Raw genomic sequence first — 13917 nt, forward strand, 5'->3', positions numbered from 1 at the left:
GCGGGCTCTGTCCTCTCCGCACAAGGACACGCGGTCCCCTCACAGGACTGTGCTAGCGGCGGGGCGCGAGGCTCTGGAGAGGCACATCCCCCCCACAGACCCGATTTTCGGGAAATTCTCCCCAAAATAGAGCCCGCCCCGGGTCTGGGGGCGGGGCCGCGGCGGAGCTGAGGGGAGCGGGGCGGGGCCTCGGTGGGGCGGGGCCTCTGGGAGCGGAGCGGGGCCTCTGGCGGGGCGGGGCCTCTGGGAGCGGAGCGGGGCCTCTGGCGGGGCGGGGCCTCTGGGAGCGGGGCGGGGGCGCGGGCGGGGCGGGGCCGCGGCGGCGCGGGGCGTGGCCGGAAGCACGTGGCCGGACGGCGGGGCCAGGCCGCGGCCACTTCCTGCCCGGCGGGTCCCGGCGCGGCCGGCACGGAGCACCGGCCCTGGGGCAGTCCTGGCGCTGGGCACCGGCACAGGAGGTGGGTGACTGCGGGGGTCAGTCCGTCCGTCCCGTTACCGAGTGCTGATACCGAGCTCCGGTATCGGCAGTGAGTATCGTCTGTTACTACTGGCACCGGGCCCCACTCGGCTCCGGCACCTCCCAGCTCGACCGCGACCCCGCTCCCCAGGGCCCCGCTCCGCGTTCCCCCCGTCCCGTGGCGGCTGCTGCGCGTCTGGGATCGCGGACCGGCCCCGGTGTCCGTGATCCTGGCCCAGCGTCCGGCTGCGGCGTGTCCCGGTCCCCTCCGGGAAGAAGCCCGGTGCCCAGCGGCCCTGGAGCTCCGGAGGAGGGCTCCGCCTGCTCCCTCGGCCGGTGCTCGGAGCGTGCATCCCTGGCCCGGGATGTCCCTCCCCTTCCCCGGGATCGCCGTTCCTGACTTGTTCACACCCACCAGACCACCTCCAGCCCTGGGATCCCCGGAAAAGCGTGCTGCTCTTAAACATGACTCGGAAAGTGCCTGTGGGAAGGAAGAAATCTTCTTGAAAGCTTGAAGTAAACGTGAAATGTTTTGTTATTTTCCAGGGTTTGGGTGTGGAAGAGATCTTCCTGTGATCTCTTGAAGGTACAACTGCCATTACAGAAATGCTGGCTTCTTCTCCAAAGCTTTGCTTCTCTCTTTTGCACTTCACTTAAAGAAAGTCCAGAACAGTTGTGTCTCCTCAGAGAGCAAATGGGACAAGGGTGGGGTTTGCATCTCAGTATTTAGCCAAAAATCAAAAATCACTGTTAGATTGTCGGAAAGGAGGGCAGAGGCTGCTCCCAGCCTTCCTCCTGACACTTCTCCATGTTCCTCTGCAAGGGCTTCTCCACTGCAGACAGAGCAGCCACAGGTGACTACAGCTGCAGTCTCACCTGGGCAGCAGGTGAGGGCTGTGGCTTTCTCACCTGCTCTGAGAACCACGTGGTGCCCCTGTGAGGCACAGAAACAAAGCAGGGGAAGAGAAATAGCCTCCTGACACTGGCCTCTGTTAATAAATACATCTTTGGGTAGATTTTTATAAATGCGTTTAGGTTTGACATTTTCACATCTTCCGAGATGTGATTTTCATTGCAGTCATGAGCTTCATAAAGACAATTCTGTCATGGAATCCAGGCAATGCAGGGTGCAAAAGCAGCTACAGCAGCTGAAGTGAAGGGTTTCATTCACGTGCTCTGGAACGTTTGAGTTCCTCGTCATTTCATTCTGTCTGTGCCCTTGCAGTGTCACAGCAGTCTGAAGCATCAGGCAGTTTATATATCACAAACTGAACTACATTTAAAGCTGGCTCCTACTGCCCTGGTGCCTGGCCCTGGGTTTAGATGGACAGCATGGTGATTTTCTTGGAAGAGCTTTCTTTCCCATTTTTTCTTTCCCATTTTGCTGTTGCTGTCTGGAACAGCCTGACAGCCTTGTGTTTTGCCTTCCAAGGCAGTAGAGAGCAGGTTTGCTTCTCTGTGCTCAGTGCAGCCAGTATCAGAACGGGTTAGATTTGACTGGAGATCAAGCAGAGAATGAGATAAACAAGGAAATATTTGGAATTGGCTGATGATGTGTGATGGGAACAGTACACTTGAAGAAGTAATCTCTGTGTTTTAGTCTTTGTTTAGAAGTTTTTAAGAAATCTCAGTATTTGGAGTTAAGCATGATGGGGTCTGGGAGCTGCTAGAAGCTGAGAAAGCAAGAGCAGCAGAAGTTCAGCAGTGGGGAGAAGGGGCTGACAGGGAGAGCTGAGGTAGGTGACCAGGAATGACATGGGCAGGACTGTCCTGAGCTTCTTATTCCAGAGTCCCTTCTGCAGCTGGGAGAGACCTGAGTGACCCAAAGCCGCTTGGGCATTTTGGATGAGGGGTTCTTATTAACTTCTTTGTTGTTTCTGGCTCGTTGGCCTTGCTCTTCCTGCCTGCTTCCAGTTGCCAGTGGCATCTCCCTTTTGACTGCCTGGTGCTGCTGCATCACATGTGGGATGTCAGATTCCCAGTGGTTCAGATGAAAAATGCTGGCAAGCAGCTTTTTTAAATTATCCCTGTCGTTGCCAGCTGCAGCCCTTTGCAGTTTTGCTTGGAAATGGCTAGAAGGAACTCGGATATCTGTGATTTTTTAAATTTTAACATTGGTAAATGTAACATTGGTAGCTCTTTACTTGAATTTGAAGGTAGTCCTTGCTTCAAGGCTACCTGAGAGGAAGTCAGGTGCTTTTGAGGAAGGTTGTGCTCTGGGTTCAGGTAGGAGTGCACCTCCTCTTGATAGAGGGATCAGGTTCTACTGTTGCCAGGGGTTTGAAGTTTGGGTTTGTTTTTTTTTTTAAGGTAATCGAGTTCCAAAGCAGGGTGTGTCAGTGTGCTGCTGCTCCCTGCGGCCTATCAGATCAGGACCAATATTTTTAATGTGTTCTTCACACTCAGATGTGAGGAGTGTCTTTATGATAGCCCAGCTGGAAGCAGGATGGGTGTGTGTGCCACTTAAAGGTGAGCACAGCTGAGAGAAGAGGGACCTTAGGGTCTCTTCCAGACAAAACTCTTCAATGATTCCATGGAAAAGAATGTTTGCCCACAGTCTAAACTTTTCACTAGCAAAAGGAAATCTGAAATTGCGATCAGGCCTTTCTCTGCGTTACCTGTGTGAACTCGTGAGAGACTGCTTCAGCCTGGCAATCTGAAAAGCAGCAGGACTTTGCTGAGCTTCTCTTCCCTTTCCTTCAGGCTGTTTGTGCCTGCTTTGGTGTGGGATACCTGACATGGCTGTTTCTCTTTCCTGAAGAGGATTGGCATGGCTGTGGACTGAGTGTGAGAATGGTGAGCAGCAGATTGGTGCTCTGGTGGTCCTCATCTTGTGTTGTGGTGCTGATGTTGGATGTTTCTTGTTTCCAGTGGCCTGGTGTACATGCTGAAGAGCCTTTCATCATCCCAGCCACGTGGCGAGCCGAGAGGAGAAGCTGTTGTTTGACCTTCTGAGAAGGATGGATCAAAGTGAGTGGAGTGCTGGCTGCCTGTTTGTGCTGCTGCCTGCCCTGTGAAGTGTCCGTGAGTCAGCTCCCTGGACGCTTGGGAGACATCAGTGTTGTTCAGCTGCAAGTTTTTAGCAGTGGTCACTGCTGACTGTGTGTGACTTTATCCACTGGGTGACAGAAAGGGAGGAAGGAGTACTTGGATTCCAAACACAGCATCTTCAGGAGGATTTGTTACTTTCCTGCGTTGCTGAAGGCCTCCTCTCATACCTCATAACCACCAATATTAACCACGTTAATATTGTGAATGTGCTTGATTAGAGCTCTGTTCTCGTTGTGTGGGTGGGAACAGGCTCCAACCTGTTTGAAACAGGGACCTTGTGTGAAGTTGACAAAAATGTTGAAGTTTGGGGTCTTCATTTGGTCTGTTAAATGTTTTTCTAAGTACAGCCATTCATGAAGGTGCCATTGTACTTTTTCTTCCTTTCTACAGCATCTAAAGCTAGGTAGTGGTGTAAAGTAGGTTTATTGTGCCTACTACCACCTTGTTCTTCATATATTTATCATATTAGATGTTATGTTTACTTAGGAACCTGGGTAAGAGCGGAGAGCCTTCATAACAGGAACCTGGGGGCTCTTTAAATACCATCATCACACAAGTTTCATCTGTACAAATCTTGCAAATCTGAATTTTTGTGTGTTTGTGCAGCTAAGTGGATTTAAACACGCAACTCTTCTTAACCAGCCAAAAAGCTGAACTTCATCTGGCAGTTTTCATGTCTGGAAAAGCTGGATGTCTTCCATGAGAGTAACTGTAATGCAGAAATTCAGGCAGACTTTTAGAGGAAGTGTTCCATGTCCTGTACTCTGTGCTTCATGTGGTCATGAACACAAAGTAGGGTAGTCTCTCCAGGAGGCAGGGTGACTGTAGAACGTCCCTGTTTTACCAGTCTTGCAAAGGAGCAGGCTGTGAGGTCTGAACACGCTCATCCTTGGGCTGGGATCACAGGACAGCTGGGGTGGGAAGGAGCCCCTGGCAATTTCAGCCCTGAATTAAAGCAGAGTGACCTGAGCCACTGTCTTGGTTCGACAAGACAGGAGTCTGTGAAAGAGGGCAAAGCCTCCTGTGCAATGGAGAACGGCAAACCCCCCTCCCTCTGAATTACGAGGATCTTTAAATTAAAAGGCTCTCAGGCAAAGATATGGGAGTGGGAGTAACAATTCTTTACTAGGAGAAAACTAGACAACAATTTAAAAAGGCAAATGCAATCGGTACAAATAAAACCAGTGAAAGAAAAAAAAAAGTCTAGAACTTGCGGGGTGCCAGTATCAGTTCTACTGGGATAATTTGCTTCTCTTGCAGTGGCTGGTGAATTGTAGTTGCAGTGGTGATCTTTAGAAGGGTATAGTTTTTCTCTGAAGATCTGGTGGCAGTGGGGTCGGTCTTCTTTTGCGCCGGGGTTGCCTCTGAGCTCCGCTGCCGTCGCCTCTGCGCGCCGGCTGCTTCGCTGCGAGTGCCGCCGAAGAGAGAGTGAGAGAGAGCTGCTTTCCCAGGAATCCCGCGAAGAGAGAGAGAGAGAGCTGCTTCTCTCGGAGTCCCGCGAAGAAGAGGGAGAGAGTTGCTTCTCTCGGAGTCCCGCGAAGAAGAGGGAGAGAGCTGCTTCTCTCGGAGTCTCGCGAAGAAGAGGGAGAGAGGTGCTTCTCTCGGAGTCTCGCGAAGAAGAGGGAGAGAGTTGCTTCTCCCCTCTGGGTGGGACCCCCTTCATTGAATCAGTCGAAGGTGTATACACAAACCATTGTCTCTGAGAGAGATAACAAAAAACTTGTCCAACCGGTTCGCCTTCGACAGATGGCAAATGGAATACAAGCTTATCTTACAACTCAGGACATTATCCACCCCTTATTCTATTTCCATCTGCACACCATGAAATCTTATACCCAGTTCTCTCTTAAGACCAAGTTTCCTTGTGGTATACAGCGGGTCTCCCCATTTTCTTGCATTATCCACCAAGTGTAACCAGGTCTTTGAGCAAAGACAATCCCACGAATGGGTTGGTCTTTGCCTGAGGTGGGATTAATCTAAACAGTTTTCTCTAAAATACCTTTCATATGTATTACAGGGACCTTATTTCTATCTACTGCGTGTAAGGGTTTTGACTGAGCAGGGCCAGCTCGATTGACAGACCCCCGGGTGTTGACCATCCAGGTTGCTTTTGCCAGGTTAATTTCCCAGTTTCTAAATGTTCCCCCACCAAGTGCCTTCAGGGTAGTCTTAAGGAGTCCGTTGCACCGTTCAACTTTGCCGGCAGCTGGAGCATGATAGGGAATATGATATATTCATTCGATACCATGTTCTCTGGCCTAGGTGTTGATAAGGCTGTTTTTGAAATGGGTGCCGTTGTCAGACTCAATTCTCTCAGGGGTGCCGTGTCTCCACAGGACTTGCTTTTCCAAGCCTAAGATGGTGTTCTGGGCAGTGGCATGAGGTACAGGGAAAGTCTCCAGCCATCCAGTGGTGGCTTCCACCATGGTCAGCACGTAGCGCTTGCCTTGGCGTGTCTGGGGCAGTGTGATATAGTCAATCTGCCAGGCCTCCCCATACTTGTACTTGGACCACCGCCCACCATACCATAGGGGCTTCACTCTCTTGGCCTGTTTGATGGCAGCACACGTCTCACAGTCATGGATAACCTGGGAAACACTGTCCATGGTTAGATGGTGGGGCTGTGTTTCCACCCCTGGGGCAGTCGGTTCCAGGTGTACTGCACGCCCCTCTAGGTGAAAGCAAACTGAGGCCTGCATTCTGCTGCCAGAGGAATGGAGAAAAACGCATTAGCAATATCAATGGTGGCATATCACTTTGCTGCCTTGGTCTCCAGCTCGTACTGGAGTTCCAGCATGTCCGGCACAGCAGCGCTCAGCGGTGGAGTCACTTCATTTAAGCCACGATAGTCCACAGTCAATCTCCATTCTTTGTCAGATTTGCGCACAGGCTAGATGGGGCTGTTGAAGGGTGAGTGGGTTTTGCTGACCACCCCTTGGCTCTCCAGCTCCCGAATCATTTTGTGGATGGGGATCACGGCATCTCGATCCGTCCGATACTGCCGGCGGTGCACTGTCGAGGTCGCAATTGGCACGCGTTGTTCTTCTACCCTTAGGAGTCCTACTGCAGAGGGGTTTTCTGACAGTCCAGGCAAGGTGTTCAATTGCTTAATGTCTTCTGCCTCTACAGCGGCTATTCTAAAAGCTCACCTGAGTCCCTTTGGGTCTTTGTAATATCCGTTCCGGAGGAAGTCTATGCCTAGGATACACGGAGCATCTGGGCCAGTCACTATAGGGTGTTTCTTCCACTCCTTCCCAGTCAGGCTCACCTCAGCTTCCACTAGAGTCAATTGTTGTGATCCCCCTGTCACACCAGCAATGGAAACAGGCTCTGCCCCCACATGTCCCGATGGTATTAGAGTACACTGTGCACCAGTATCAACTAAAGCATCATATTTTTGTGGCTCTGATGTGCCAGGCCATCGGATCCACACTGTCTAGAAGATCCGGTTTTCCCGTGCCTCTCCCTGGCTAGAGACAGGGCCCCTCTAACACTGGTTATCATTCCTTCCCTGGGCATACATACTAGAGGTTCCTTCAAGGGGGTCTGACAGATCGTACCCACAAGCTTGGTCACGGGAGGTTGAGGCTACTTTCACTTTGGTGGAACTCCCCCGGTTAGAGTTTCCCTCCTTGAGTTGACGGACCCGTGCTGCCAGGACAGAAGTGGGTTTCCCATCCCACCTCCCCATGTCTTCTCCATGGTCACGCAGGAAGAACCACAGATTAGCCCTTGGGGTGTACCCTCTCTCTCTAGCTGGGGATTGTTGGGTGCTGATTCTGGGGCCTGTGACTCTCACGGGTGCTGTATTAACCTTCCTTATCTCTTCTCTCATCTCCTCTTTAAACTCCTTAATCACAGCTGAGATATGAGCCTGCATTGGGCCATTAATCATACTCTCATAATTTCTAAGTTTGTTGGCAACAGAACCTATTGTCTCCCGGTGGGTGTCAGCATTGATTGTTGCAATGAAGGTGGCGTATTGAGATGGCCCAAGATTTGCCAGACTCCACAGCATTTGTCCCGTACACCTGACCTTGTCAGGATCATTATTGTGTCGTCCATCCCTCCCAAAGAGTACCTCCAATACTGCCACTTCTCTCAGCTGTTGGATCCCTTCCTCGAGGGTCTTCCAGCGCATTCTATGATGGTGCTCTTGCATTCTCTCTCTGTGGATAAACCTCTCCCTGACACTCATTAAGAGCCGCTCCCAGAGAGAAAGGGATCCTGGTTCCCTTACAAAAACCTGATTTATACCCGAGTCCTGGGTCAAGGGTCCCAAGTTCCTTGCCTCACCACCGTCCAGCTGCACGCCTGTACCCATAAGATCCCAAACCCGGAGTAGCCAGGTAGCATAAGCCTCACGCCCTCGTCGCACAATGTCTTTATGCAGATTGCGAAGACTTTCGTACGTCAGGGACTCGGTGATGATAGCAATTTCTGGCTCCCCTGTGGGTTGTGAGGTTCTTCCATTCCTGTCCCTATCTGCAGGGTGCTCTGCTTTCACCTTAGACTTTCTTGTTTCTACCGGGGCCACTGCTGCTGACCGTGACTGCCTTTGTGGTTCAGCTGGAACCTGGACAGTTGTAACATCTGTGGGTTCCACAGCTGTACTATTAGACTGTCCCTCCTCAAGGCAAAGGGCCGGTTTCTCACCAGCTGGGGAAATGCACTCTTTCAGCATCTCTCGTATCTTCTTAACCAGAACCCTCACCCAATCTGGGCGGTTTATTTCTGAGGTGGGCTGTGGGGCAGGGTCAGGCTCTGGAGCAGCAGCATCTCGAGTCTGTGGTGTAGGTGTGAGGGTAGTTATCCAGGTTAATCTTCCCTTATCTCTGAATGCTAAATATAACAGGACTATCAGCAACACCACCCATTGTATGGTATCATTAGCACTTATAAAGGATCTTAACCCTTTGAGAACTGGTGGAGCAGACCCAAAAAGATGGTTAAAAGGTTGAGAGAAAGTTTGCCCAGGTGTTATTTCCTCGCAGTAGGTACCGTTATTAAAGTAACCCCAAAAACATACAGTTAACGTGTGATAGCTATGAATCCATGTACCTGCCTTCCAGAGGAAATTAAAGATCCATGAATTTCTCACCCAATTAACCCAGAAGCCAAACTTGATAACAGACACCGTAGCCTTAGTTATAGGACCCATTTTTAGATAAGGGTCTGCAAATGGGAAAAGTATAGCTACGATCACATGCCACCCAAACCAAGGTAAACTAGACCACATGGTGATGCTGAAGATGTTTTTACACACAACAAAACCAAATTACTTAAGAACTGTTAATCCTTTTTCCCTCTCAATGCCCTCGGGCCCCACGTTGGGCGCCAAAATCTGTCTTGGTTCGACAAGACAGGAGTCTGTGAAAGAGGGCAAAGCCTCCTGTGCAATGGAGAACGGCAAACCCCCCTCCCTCTGAATTACGAGGATCTTTAAATTAAAAGGCTCTCAGGCAAAGATATGGGAGTGGGAGTAACAATTCTTTACTAGGAGAAAACTAGACAACAATTTAAAAAGGCAAATGCAATCGGTACAAATAAAACCAGTGAAAGAAAAAAAAAAAGTCCAGAACTTGCGGGGTGCCAGTATCAGTTCTACTGGGATAATTTGCTTCTCTTGCAGTGGCTGGTGAATTGTAGTTGCAGTGGTGATCTTTAGAAGGGTATAGTTTTTCTCTGAAGATCTGGTGGCAGTGGGGTCGGTCTTCTTTTGCGCCGGGGTTGCCTCTGAGCTCCGCTGCCGTCGCCTCTGCGCGCCGGCTGCTTCGCTGCGAGTGCCGCCGAAGAGAGAGTGAGAGAGAGCTGCTTCCCCAGGAATCCCGCGAAGAGAGAGAGAGAGAGCTGCTTCTCTCGGAGTCCCGCGAAGAAGAGGGAGAGAGTTGCTTCTCTCGGAGTCCCGCGAAGAAGAGGGAGAGAGCTGCTTCTCTCGGAGTCTCGCGAAGAAGAGGGAGAGAGGTGCTTCTCTCGGAGTCTCGCGAAGAAGAGGGAGAGAGTTGCTTCTCCCCTCTGGGTGGGACCCCCTTCATTGAATCAGTCGAAGGTGTATACACAAACCATTGTCTCTGAGAGAGATAACAAAAAACTTGTCCAACCGGTTCGCCTTCGACAGATGGCAAATGGAATACAAGCTTATCTTACAACTCAGGACAGCCACTTGCTCAGGGCTGCGCCTAGCTGAGGTTTGAAAGTCCTCAAGAATGGAGGCTCTTCAGCCTCTCTGGGCAAAAGAGTTACATTTAAGTGGAATTCTCTGTATTTTTTATTTTGTGCTCCTTTTCAAGTTCTTGCTGGGCAGTACCATGGTGGTTCTGTCTTGTTTCTTTCCCCTGCTCCTGATGTTTGTGAGTGTGGATAAATCCTTCTGAGCTTTGCCTCCCTGTGCAGTACAGTGCCAGCTTGACCTTCTATGATACATGTTGTGATTCCTTAATGGTTTTAGTGGCTCTTTGTTGCATTTACTCCAGTCTGGAGGGCCCAAGGAGTACACAGCACTCTGGGTGTGGTCTGTGGGCAGCCAGGTGGCCTCCCTGGTGTGGGAGCTCAGTAAATGCCACTTCCAGAAGCCAAAGCAGTTGACGTGGTGTAGTAGTTATGGTTAATGCAAATGCATCCTGAAGTAGCTTTTGCTGTTCCACATTTGAGCAAAGGTGGCTGTTAAATCTGCTCAGTTTGATGTTCTGTGTGCAGAGCTCTACGACTCACCTGAGCAATTTTAAGAAGACGAAAGGTATCACTTATTTTGGACATGTGACCATTCTGATATAACTGTTTGATTTTTTGTAGACTCAGACTCTTCACTTTCCAGAATATTTACTGGGTATGGTGATCTTGAGAATACTGAAGTGTACGAAGATGAACTTTATCCTGAGTCATCCAGTGAGCAGAGTGTTGATAGTGAGGTGGAGTTTCATCTCTACAGCCAGATCCACTACTCCCAGGACCTTGGAGAAATCAGCACACTGGAAATGGATGAAGAAGCTGATGTTGGAGAAGCCATGGGTGAAAGTTCAGGTCTAACTGAGAAACAGGATGAAGATGAGAAACTCACTGGTGGTGGTACTCAGCATTCAGATGAGCCAGAGATCATCATCCTGTCTGATACCCCAGATGAAGACAGTATATACAAAAGCAAGGCAAAGAAGCGAAGATATTCTTCAGCTCAAGGTAAAACACACATCCCCCCTGTATCATCCACACCAAATCACACCAGAGCTGCTGGATGTAATGCCCCATGTCCCCCTGAGTCTGGCATGGGTGCTCCAAGGCAGAGAAGCAGCAGCAGTGGGAGGCCTGCCCCAGCCTTTTCTGCTGGACCTTCAGCCATCGAGGACGTGTTGGTGATAGACAGCAGCTCGGAGGAGGAGATCTCTGACAGCGATAACATCGAAAGCTGGATGCTCCTGGGAGCTGGTGCTGATGACTCGGATGGAGACATCATGCTGAACCTCGAGGGCTGTGCCACTACTATCAGGAAAGGTTAGTGCTTTCTACTGGCTTGTTTGTTCTTGAGTGGGGACAGCAATTTGTCTGTCACAACACTGATACCAGTACTTGAAAGATGAATGGAAAGCAGATGAGTTCATGACAATGGATGCAAAGCTGTGGTAAATTAAATGTTTTTTATTTGTACCATTTCAATACCTTTATTTCAGCAGCATGGCATGTGGAAGGAAAACAGATCTTTTCCTGGTAGAAATTTAGAATTAATATCAGAGTGATTTATACGGTGAACTTTGCAACCTTGCCAAGTATTTTGTGTTTCTGAGAGCTTATAAGAAGTGCCAGACCAGAGACCTTTCAGCTTAGGACAGCAATGAGCTGTAACAGGAAGGAGGCAAGGGGCAGAGAGGAGACCTGAGCATTTCCCCTGCATGAGTTCAGCAGGTATCTGCTCCTCAGCACTCCTGACAGTTTGGGCTGTTCATCTGAAGTCTGACTTTTCCCATGTGGATTCTGCACTGAATTCAGAGAGGTGTCTCCCCAGCTCCTAAAGTCTGACATTTTGGTGTTTTGATGAACATTCTTCCACATTGCAGCAAAGAAGGTCCATAATGGTGTGGTCAGTGCCACAGTTTGGCAGGTGTCTGTAAAAACCATTGTGTGTAACATGCACTGTGTCACCAACAACTCCAACCTCTGCTGCATGATTAGCCAGGATTTCTTCTTGCTCACTGGTTTCCTGGAGCACAAAGGCCATTACTGGGAACACCATGCCCTCTGCCAGATAGAGGGAAATCATGACCCAGACAAAGGCTGGAGAAAGAAATAAAGAAGAGAAGTTTATAAATAAAGTAAAATAGACCATACTTTGAAAGAAGTTAAGAAACTATGTAAGCCATAACTTTATTTGGTGCAGATATGAGGAGGTTTTGCATGACATGGAGCATTCTGTGACACTGATCTGCAGGCTGACTTCAGTGCAGTTTTTTGACAGTTATATAAACAGTATAAACAGTTCACATGCTGCTGTTCACACGCTGCTGCTGTGTTGTTTGAGAGGGAAGAGCTGAGGAATAGGCTTCGCCGCCTTCTTTGATGAAACACGTATTTCCAGACCGTAAATGTTTGATGACCTTCTGCTGGAATTGTGTGTGTTTTTGCACAGCCCAGCACAGCTTGTGTCTGCACAGACTTCACGTAAAGCACTCTGTTACTCCATCAGAGGCCCTAAAAAGCACGCCATGTTTGGAATTCATGTAGTTTTTTCCTCCTTGCAAATCCTATAAAAGTTTCTAAGAGTTGTGTTGCAGGTGTGCCAGTGCTGATTGAGGGGGCTGTTAAAAATCAAATGGATGTTTGGTACCAGGGGGCAGTTTTTGCTCAGTTACGCCACATTTTTGTGACAAACATTGTAATGTTTCTGGTTCACAGTGAATGTTGGCAATAAGCCAGCCACATACAGAGCGGACAACAGGGTTAGAATTTCCTTGCACTATGTAAATGGATCACACTGGTCAGAACTAAAATTGTTTTGTAGAGTGTAGGGATTAGGAACAGTTTTTGTGATGTTTTAGTGGGTAGTCAAAGGCAGTCATACGAGGTCATAAATACACCTGCTCTTCTGCTCTGGTTTTGTTCTTAACAGTAGGCCAGAACCTTCTCCAAACCCTTCCAGATTCTGGTGGGTGGAATTCAAGTAGCTCTAGTGTACAAAAGTTTGGTTCAGTGCTGCTTTTCTAACACACACCGTGATCCCCATGCAAAGACATAGGCTTAGAATAAATTGTGTTGTGTGTGTGTAATGAAAAAACAAAACAGCATCAAAATAGTTGTAGGGGAAGAGAAGCTATAGATGTTCCTAATGTGCAGTAATTGTAATTTATTTACTGAGCTTGTATCTCTCATCCTATAGACAATAATATGTCACTTGTCCCTGCCCATGGCAGGGGTTTGGAACAAGGTGATCTTTAAGGCCTCTTGGAACCAGAACCATTCTGGGATTTTGCGATTCTGTAAATAATTCTGCTGAAACATCAATATAAAATTTTTCAGTTCAAAGAAATGTATTTTAAAAATATGTATATTGGCAAATTACCATCTCAGAGACATTCTCTGCTCATTCATGTAAAATATTTTGGGACATGAGAATGAGGTAGGTGTTTTGGTGGCAAAACTATACATGAATCACAATTTTAGAGGCTGTTGTATCAGTAGGGATGATCATAGTGTGTAAGAACTCAGGAAGCCTTGCCTTTGCCTTCTCCCCTGGAGCCGCCTGTGACTGTACCTCGGACTGACTTCCTGTGACAGTGCTGTGGTGTTTAGTGTCCAGCTTGCTTCCCGTGGAAAAGGGAACTGAAATGTGAGCAATCCTGTGGTGGTGAGAGCAGCCGGTTGTGTCAGTCATTTGATGAGTCTGTCTTCACATCTGAGCCTCTCAGCAGAGATGCTGAGCTTCCACTGCGTGAGAAGCAGCTCCTTAAGGGAAGGAAGTGAGCACATCTCACTCTGTTCATTCCTCTACACCTCACTTGCCTAACCTGCTCTTGTCTAACAGCATTATTATTTTAATATTCCCTGTGGAGTATTAAATAAATAAATAAATAATCCAGTCCTGGTACCTCTAGTGCTCAGAAAGTCTTTGCCCCCTGCAGCCCTCCAGCTCCAGTTTCCAGTATCTGTTGTGAAGAAAAGAGAAGTCATTTGGCTGTGGGGCATGAGTGGCAGATGAAGGTTTACCTTCTGGTCCTCACCTGTCATCCTATGGGTTTGTGGCTGGTCCACGAGTGCCAGTGCTCCCTGCACAGACGGGAGTCTTCCCTCCCCTCTGCCCTGCTTCCTTCCCGATGGTTTTAGGTGCCTTTCAGGTTTTGGTTTTGCTTGTCTAATACCACACTAAGCCACAGCATATTTTTGCTTGTATTTCTGTAAAGTTCCTCTTTTCCCTGCCAAAAGGCAGG

The 13917-nt window shown here is 48.9% G+C and overlaps 1 protein-coding gene across 3 annotated transcripts in view; it reads left to right on the forward strand.

The window, feature by feature from the left end:
• Positions 1–333: 333 nt before the first annotated feature.
• Positions 334–13917, forward strand: part of ZCCHC7 (zinc finger CCHC-type containing 7) — a 94300-nt gene continuing 80716 nt past the window's right edge. The window contains exons 1-4 of one of the 3 annotated variants that reach the window (XM_085567708.1): positions 338–458; positions 1004–1043; positions 3329–3427; positions 10301–10993. In XM_085567708.1, coding sequence (XP_085423834.1) covers positions 3418–3427; positions 10301–10993 — 703 coding nt within the window. In that variant the 5' untranslated portion in view covers positions 338–458; positions 1004–1043; positions 3329–3417. Of the gene's footprint in view, positions 528–1003; positions 1044–3328; positions 3428–10300; positions 10994–13917 lie in introns of all 3 variants that reach the window. The other 2 variants (XM_085567709.1, XM_085567710.1) reach the window with 2 other exon arrangements.

This window comes from Lonchura striata, chromosome Z (genome assembly GCF_050655825.1).
Source record: "Lonchura striata isolate lonStrDom1 chromosome Z, ASM5065582v1, whole genome shotgun sequence".
Lineage (NCBI taxonomy): Eukaryota > Metazoa > Chordata > Aves > Passeriformes > Estrildidae > Lonchura > Lonchura striata.